The following is a 9,045-nucleotide window of genomic DNA, read 5'->3' as shown; positions in this document are numbered from 1 at the left end:
CGGCCGGCCCCTGCAGACGTGAGTCCTGATACCTCTCCTCGGTTCTGCCCACCCCCCCTTTCCTCCTCAGCAGGACACGGCAGACCTGGGAATGACAACAGCCAACATCGACCCGGCCCTTGCTCGGTGCCAGGCCGTCTGCCAAAGGCCTTACACTCACCACCTCATTCTTTACCTCGCTACCCTTGCAAAGTAGGTTTTGTGACCTAAAAAAGGAAACCCAGACTTAGAAAGAAAGCATCAGGAGCATGCCCAAGGTCGCAGACTGAACTTGAAGCCAAGTCTGTCTCCAGAAGCCAGTGCTTACATCTGTGCTAAACTCCCGGTGCAGGAAGTGGAGCAGCCAGGGCGGGCGCCTGCAGCAGCCAGGGCCCTCAGCTCCCCCCGGGGACCTCCTGGAGGGCCTGGCTCCTCCTCCCAGAAGAAGAACTGGCTTTGAGCTAATGCCTCTGCTAACCCCACAGGGCAGGGGAAGCTTACAGGGCCCAAAGCCTTACCTCCCCCTGCCCCCAGCCTCAAGCCAGCCTGAAGCAGATACGAATCTCAGTGCTTCCCCAGGCCCGAGAGCTAAGAGGGATTTTCCTGAACGTCGGGCACATGGTATGAACTTGGCCTCCAAAGAGAACGCACACACAGGCACAGGCCCTGTGAAGGCACTGTTCTGTTCTTCCTGTTTGCTGGGGCGCTGTTCCTTGCTATGACGACAGTGTCTGTGAGAGGGTCGTTTCCAGGAGGGAGATTTGTCTTTCACCATTGCTTGCCTGCACGCGGCTTTGATTTAGCCCTCGTGCAACTTCTGTTCTCTGGATTTCTAATACTGCTAAATCCACCAATACTGGTTGGAAAATATATTAAGAATGGTAAATAATATCCACTTGTCTTACCCGTACCTAAGGGTCTTTAAAAGCTTTTGCTCATTTAACAGTGGACGCTGGTGGTGGACTGGGTGGCTGGTGCCGGGTGGCTGGTGACAGGTGCTTCGGAGGAGCGCATCTGATTGTGGTGGGGGTGGGGAGGGAGACTACCACTACTGCAGTTAAAAATAAATATTTTAAAATGTGATGAAAGTAAAGTGGGAAAAAAATTAAAAATGAAAAGTCTGCTCCCTGTCACCTCCCCAAAGGCCTGCAAGGTGAGAGGAATTCTGTGGCCAGCGAGTGTCTGCAAGGGCCCTGTGTGCTGGATGCTTCCAGACTCCGGGCTGGACACTGGACGGGGGTTGCTTTATTTAGTGGCACTTTCACAGAAGGCATATGTAGACAGTGTTAGCGCTCACGCTCGCTATGGAAACGGAGGCCCACAGCACTGACAGTTTGTACAAGGAAATATCTAGTAAGTGAGCAAGTTGCAGTCTGAATTCAGCTCCCCTGATCCCACAGGGCAGGGCTCCTACTACCCGCTGAGAACTCGGGGTGTCCCTACAACTGGAGGTCACGTGACCGGCACGTCCTGTTTGTTTCTTTTGTACAACCATATGGGAGTTTAATGCCCAGGAGGAGGATCTCAGCCCAGAGCTCTACCAGTCCTGAGGGCTGTTGCGCTGACACCCACTCGGACCTGACTCCATGAGGAGAACGGGTTGGGGAGGGCTACGAGGGTCTCTCCCTCGGGAACTGTATATCTGAGCAGAGTGTACCAAACTCCTCTTGCTGGGAAAAGCAGTGCACCTGATTATACGGTTGCTGGTGGATTCTCTGAAACATACCCCTTGCCAATCCTGGTCCTCCTAGGTCACGCTTGGTGTTGAGGGGACTGTTTTAAACTGCCAGCCTTGTTTGTGGGACGCCGTGCTGGCAACAGCGGACCTGGTCCAGCCAGCGCGAGAACAGAGCCGTTTCACTTTTTAAAATCTCCACTGGCCATTTTTCGTTTGGTGCAGACTTTTAGACAGTATGTGTGTGATAAAAGTCAGCCCAAATTACCATGGATTTACTTTTTTATTATGACCAAAAAAACTCTGACATCGAACTTGCCAGCGTCCACGTCCAGTGTACAGGTGCAGCGGCACGCCAGGGCTCTCCAACTGTGGCGCTTGCAAAGCTGACGCCATGCAGCATTTCCTCTCCCCGCGCCCACAGCCCTTCCTATCCACCTTTCAACTTTGTTTCGATGACTGATTACTTTGGACACTTCCTCTGGTATAATCACGCAGCCTTTCCCCCGTAACTGGCTGACCTCACCTGGGGGAGCACCCCAAGGTTCACACTGTCGTTGTGACAAGGCGTCCTTCTTCTAAAAGGCTGAATGATATTCCGCTTTATGCACAGGCCACGTTTTGCTTTATCATTCGTCCACTCGTGGACAAAGGAGTTGCTTCTGCTCCTTGGTTACCATGAGCAGGGCTATAATTTCCAGTGCGAATATCTCGTGAAGATTCTGCTTTGAATTCTTTTCAGTGTGCACCTGGAATTGGAATTGCTGAGTCAGTGGTAATTCAGTTTTTGATTTTTTTGAGGAGCTCCGTGCACAGTTCCAGTCTCTCCACAGCCTTGTCGCACCTGTGATTTTCTGCTCTTCTGATGGTCGCCATCCCCGAGCGCGTGAGGACGTATCTCTCTCTGTGGTTTGATCCACGATTCTCTAGATGTTGAGCTTCTTTTCCTATTGGCCATGCTTCTTTGAAGAAATGTCTGTTTAAATCTTTTGCCCATTATTTAGGGCAAATCTTTTGCCCATTGTTTAGTCAGATTATTTGGGATTTTCTTGCTGTACTGTAGGAATTCCTTGTATGTTTTGGACACTAAACCTCTCCTAGATACGTGGTTTGCAGATTATTTTTCCTGTTCTCTAGATTGTCCTTTCACCCTATTGTTTGTTTCCCTTGCTATGCAGACGTGACCTTTAAAGTGTGATGTAGTCCCTCATGTCTGCGTCTGCTTTTGCTGCCTGTGCTATGGGTGTCTGTGCTAGAAATCATGGCCAGGCGCAATGTTCTGAACTTTTCTCCTATGTTTCCTCCTAATTTTCTAGTTCTTGCTCTTAATACAGATGAAGATTAGACCTTAATCTAATTCAGGTCTTTAATCCACTTGGAGTAACTTGTAACTGGTGTAGGTGTGCTATGGATCCATTCTTTCGTATGTGAGTATCGCACATTTGTTGAACAGACAATTCTTTTAGTTTGTCAGTCTTGTCAAAGGCCAGTTGATCACAAACAGAAGGGTTTATTTCAGAGCTTTCTGCCCCCTCGGTCTGTATGTCTGTCTTTATGCCAACACCATGTCACCGACAGACTGCTACGATATAGTATGTTTTGAAGTTGGGGAGTCTCCAACTTGGTTCCTTTCAGAGTCGTTCTGGCTATTGAGGGTTCCTTGAGATTCCATTTCATGCCTTCCTCACTAAGTTTAATCACTTAAGTTCTTCCTTTTACTTGAACACTTGTTATCAAATCATAGCATTTAAAAGTAAAATGGAGGCATTATTCATGACAGTATTCAAAGTGTGGCCCCATAAAGGATGTTTTTCAGTGGCAGTATCTGTTTTGGGAGGCTCACGTGATTTTAATACACATTTTACTTCCTGCCATGTTTGGTTAAACTCCATCGGAACATTAAATTGGTTGAACTCATCTCAGAGTTGTGAAAGGTAGATTTATTCTTTTGCTTTTCTATTTTCAATCAAGATCAAGGAGTAATCTGTGGCAGGAATTTTCCTAAGTGTTTCTGAACATTCATCGTGGTCATTGCATCTGTTTTAGGATTACTCGAAATGGAAATACAAAGAGTGGAATGTTTGTGGCGTTAGTAACATTTGTAAATGTTATTCCCCAAAGTATGTTTTAAGTTTATGAAATTTTCTGATGAAAGTCAGAATCAGGTGATTTCCTAACATGCAGATGATACCTGGCGAGCTAGCCACACGGGGGAAAAGAACACACGTGTTTCCTCCCCAGGGAGAACAGGCGGCCTCCAGCGCTGGCCCCGGCCCTGGCCCCTCTCCTCCTCCAGCTCGCTGGCTCTGCACTGGATGGTTTTTTTAAATTTTATATCGTTAGACCAGTAACTTGGTTTGTGTGTTTTGTAAAACAAGGAAACAAAATACAGGGCTTTTCTTTTTTCCTACGAACACATGACCAGCACTAGAACTTCAGGACTGGCTCTCTGGTGGTCAGTCACAGGGTGACCATGCTTGGCAGTATCTAGGATTGCTATGTTAGACAATCTGGATTGAGCGTCTGCTCTTTGTTGGCCACGAGGCCTCACACACATGATATGCTCTATTTTGTCGAATCTTTATAAGCTGTAAGAATGAAGAAAACACTAGTCACTGAAGTCCCCTCAGCACCTGCATGCAGTGCATTGCAGCGGGACAAATGCAGAGACTAGAACTACTTTTAATACCTTAGCAAGTGATGGGTCTAGTCTTGGAAAAGACAGACATCGGATGCATATTACAGCCTTTCTACATGTGACTGGGATCCAGAAAACTAGAACCGTTAACTATTAATATCATGTTTGCAAGCAGGTGGACAATACCTATTTGACCTCAGAAGACCTAATAAAAATCAACACACGACGGCTGAATGAAATCAAATATCCCACCTTCCTTTCACTTGTCCTCCTGAAACTACTCGAGCTAAAACTGAAATGGGTGAGAAATACAAGGGGATAATACATTAACTTTTATGAGCATTTTATGTCTGCCAGCCACTACACTAACTGCTTTCTGCAGAAGCCTTTAATTCTCTCAATAACCCTATGAAAGAGGTGCTTTTATGACCGGCCCTGTTTTATACTTGAAGAATCTGAGACCTCGGCCTCAAGAGGTTAGAGAAACGTACCGATGGTCAATGACTATTCAATGGCAAATAACTGTCGTGAGACGGAGGAACTGGGCATGTGAGACACATGGCCACACACAGGCACAAGTGTGTGTTTAATGAAAAACTACGGTGTGGGGCAGAGCCCTTTACTAGCTTATTTGGTAAAGATCGGAAGTGGTTATTGGACCATAAGAAAGACTGATGTCAGTTTTCCTTTTGTGTTTGTGTTAGTTTTTTTATAATATAATTGAGCTAGAAAAGCATTCACTATGTCTATAGGTTGTACCTTCTTGGAAAAGAGAATTCCTGAGAAATAAATGAGGTATTCATTAAAATATAAATAACTCATAATGAATTGCAGTCTTCAATAATACTTTTCTAGCTCAACAAACTGTTTTTTAGGTTTTGTTTGTACAAAGAATAACCTTTTGGGTTTTTCCTACTACAATAAATATATGTAGTTTCTGAAGTTCGCCTGTGGGCTTTTCTGAATGTTCCCAGGGTATGTGGATGTACTGTGTGTGTGGTGTGAGGGGGGTGTGTGTGTGGTATGGTGTGGGTGTGTGGTGTGTGTGGTGTGTTCAGTGATTTTACCCAAATATACAAAGCAGTCCAACTGTGAAAATGGTAACACGTTTTAGTGTATGTAGTGAGTTGGATGCAAATACAAGTGCACTGCTCTGTGAAAGTCCTAGTCATTTCGAAATTCTGTTAATGGATTTGTAAGTGATTATGCCTTTTTAGTAGAAAAGCACGGAGCAACCTAACACCTGTCCTGATCTCACTTGCAGGCCCATCTCCCCGCTTGTTGGACGGAAGTGCTCTCGGGTCTCTGCGCTGTGGACATGTCTGGCACTGAGAGGCAGGGTCAAGGCGCCCAGGCGTGTCCTGCCTCTTGAGGAGTCCAGGAAAACGTCCTCCTGACGCCGGGATCCTATACAGCACATCGTGCCTGAGACCCTGCTCGGCGGGTGCGCCCCCACAGGCCCTACCCGGTGTTCGCCCTTCGCTGCTGTCCGGGGCATCAGGGATGGGGCCTGCTCAGCAAGCTGGCGTAGCGAGGATGAGCTTCGTCTTAGTCGCTTACCGGCTGGCGCTGGGCCTGCTCGTGACCTCGTTGACTGGGTCTTCCCTGCAGAACAGCGAGTGCCCACAGCTCTGCGTGTGTGAGATCAGGCCCTGGTTCACCCCGCAGTCGACATACAGAGAAGCCGCCACCGTGGACTGCAACGATCTCCGCTTGACGAGGATCCCCAGCAACCTCTCCAGCGACACCCAGGTGCTGCTCTTACAGAGCAACAACATCGCCAAGACCGTGGACGAGCTTCAGCAGCTCTTCAACCTGACCGAGCTAGACTTCTCCCAGAACAACTTTACAAACATTAAGGAGGTGGGGCTGGCCAACTTGACCCAGCTCACCACCCTGCATCTGGAGGAGAATCAGATCACGGAGATGACTGACCACTGTCTACAGGACCTCAGCAACCTGCAAGAACTCTACATCAACCATAACCAGATCAGCACTATCTCTGCAAACGCTTTCTCGGGCTTAAAAAACCTCCTAAGGCTCCACCTCAACTCCAACCGGTTGAAGGTTATTGACAGTCGCTGGTTTGACTCAACACCCAACCTGGAAATCCTCATGATTGGGGAGAACCCCGTGATCGGCATTCTGGACATGAACTTCAGGCCCCTCTCGAATCTGAGAAGCTTGGTTTTGGCGGGGATGTACCTCACGGACATTCCTGGAAATGCCTTGGTGGGCCTGGACAGCCTCGAGAGCCTGTCATTTTATGACAACAAATTGGTCAAAGTCCCTCAACTTGCCCTGCAAAAAGTCCCCAATTTGAAATTCTTGGACCTTAACAAAAACCCCATCCACAAAATCCAAGAAGGGGACTTCAAAAACATGCTCCGGTTAAAGGAACTGGGCATCAACAACATGGGGGAGCTGGTGTCCGTGGACCGCTATGCCCTGGACAACCTGCCCGAGCTCACCAAGCTGGAGGCCACCAACAACCCCAAGCTCTCCTACATCCACCGCGCGGCTTTTCGAAGCGTCCCTGCCCTGGAGAGCTTGATGTTGAACAACAACGCCTTGAACGCCGTCTACCAGAAGACGGTGGAGTCCCTCCCCAACCTGCGTGAGATCAGCATCCACAGCAACCCACTGCGCTGCGACTGTGTCATCCACTGGGTCAACTCCAACAAGACCAACATCCGCTTCATGGAGCCCCTGTCCATGCACTGCGCCACGCCGCCCGAGTACCGCGGGCACCCGGTCAGGGAGGTGCTGACCCAGGACTCGAGCGAGCAGTGCCTCCCCATGATCGCTCATGACACGTTCCCGAACCATCTGAACACGGAGATCGGCACCACTGTCTTCCTGGACTGCCGGGCCATGGCCGAGCCGGAACCTGACATCTACTGGGTCACGCCCCTGGGCAGGAAGATAACCGTGGACCTGCTTTCAGAGAAGTACAAGCTGAGTGGCGAAGGCACCTTGGAAATAACCAGCATCCAGATCGAAGACTCGGGGAGATACACCTGCGTCGCCCAGAATGTCGAAGGGGCGGACACGCGCGTGGTAACAGTGAAGGTCAACGGGACGCTTCTGGATGGCGCCCAGGTGCTGAAGATCTACGTCAAGCAGACAGAATCGCACTCTATCCTGGTGTCCTGGAAGGTGAGTTCGAACGTCATGACGTCAAACTTGAAGTGGTCGTCGGCCACCATGAAGATCGACAACCCCCACATCACCTACACGGCCAGGGTCCCGGTGGACGTGCACGAGTACAACCTCACGCACCTGCAGCCTTCCACGGACTACGAAGTGTGTCTCACTGTGTCCAACATTCACCAGCAGACTCAGAAGTCCTGTGTGAACGTCACCACCAAAAACGCCGCCTTCGCCCTGGACGTGTCTGACCAGGAGACCAGCACGGCCCTGGCCGCGGTGATGGGGTCCATGTTCGCGGTCGTCAGCCTCGCCTCCATCGCTGTGTACACCGCCAAGAGGGTTAAGAGGAAAAACTACCACCACTCTTTAAAAAAGTATATGCAAAAGACCTCCTCGATCCCGCTGAATGAGCTTTACCCGCCCCTCATTAACCTCTGGGAGGGCGACAGCGAGAAGGACAAAGAGGGCCCCGCAGACCCCAAGCCCACACAGGTGGACACATCCAGAAGCTACTACATGTGGTGACCCGGTGGCTATTTCGCTTCTGGTAGTAAGGAGCACAAAGACGTTTTTGCTTTATTCTGCAAAAGTAACAAGGGGAAGACTTGCGTATTTTTGACTTTGCTGGTTTGTGGCAGAGCGGAGAGGACGGGTGGATATTTCAGATTTTTTTAGTATAGCGTATCGCAAGGACTCGACACGGCTGGCGGTGGCGCCTGCTCCGGCCGTGTTTGGTTTTTATTCTTATCATGATTATGATTATTATATTATTCTTATTCCTATTATTTTGTTTTAGTTGTTGTGCTAAACTCAATAATGCTGTTCTAACTACAATGCTCAATAAAATGATGACTGGCAGGCCGGGGCCCCTGTGCTTTCACCAGTAGCAAGAGCCCCCCCTTCTGAAGCCATCTGTGGGAGGCCCCGTGTCCCCGAAGAGCTGCGCACAGTCCTGACGCCTGCGGGCTGGAGCTCGGAAGCTGAGGCCGGCCTTGTCACCTTCCGGAACACATTAGTTGGCTGCACTGTAACGTTGTATCAACTGAACTGAATGTTTACCTTCCAACAATACCTTTTTTGGTAATAGTTAAAAGAGGCTTAGAACAAGCTAACAGGCAATAGAAATATGTATATCAGATTTTTTAATGTAACAAACTACACGTTAATTGTTACCTTATTCTTTTTATCTTTAGTAGACACTTTTAAAAGAAAAGACAATAATTTTTGTTGTGTTTGACTCACCAACGTGGTGTGTAATGAAGACGGAACTATAATAAATTAGTTTTGTTCTGATTTTTTTAGAACACTTGCAATAATGTATTGTTTCCAGTTCTTGCTAGTTGCAGGGGTGGCACTTTCCACCATGCTGAGAACCACCACCAAAATAAGTCAGCTACAGCATGTTGCTTTTAAAACCGGGCCTAAAAAGTTTTGATTCTTTTTCTAAGTGAAGAAATGCCTATTTCAATGAATGTAATTTCTATATTTTAGATATTACTGGCCAGAACATGAGGAGGGAGGCGTTCCTGTGCAGAATAAAGGTGTGCTGTAGCCCGTGAATTACACACGGGAAGAGACAGGCAGACGGTGCACGCTTCAC

The 9,045-nt window shown here is 48.5% G+C and overlaps 1 protein-coding gene across 1 annotated transcript; it reads left to right on the top strand.

Moving 5' to 3' along the window:
* Nucleotides 1-5,795: 5,795 nt before the first annotated feature.
* LRRN1 (leucine rich repeat neuronal 1) lies at nt 5,796-8,072 on the top strand (the record flags this gene model as incomplete). Its single annotated transcript, XM_084247847.1, has 1 exon — nt 5,796-8,072. The coding sequence occupies one exon, from the start codon at nt 5,796-5,798 to the stop codon at nt 7,968-7,970; it is 2,175 nt and encodes a 724-aa protein (XP_084103973.1). The 3' UTR covers nt 7,971-8,072.
* Nucleotides 8,073-9,045: the final 973 nt, after the last annotated feature.

Source organism: Talpa europaea (genome assembly GCF_964194135.1).
Source record: "Talpa europaea genome assembly, chromosome: 11".
Lineage (NCBI taxonomy): Eukaryota > Metazoa > Chordata > Mammalia > Eulipotyphla > Talpidae > Talpa > Talpa europaea.
The sequence above is the reverse complement of the archived record's forward strand: the minus strand, read 5'-3'. Positions and strand labels throughout refer to the sequence as shown.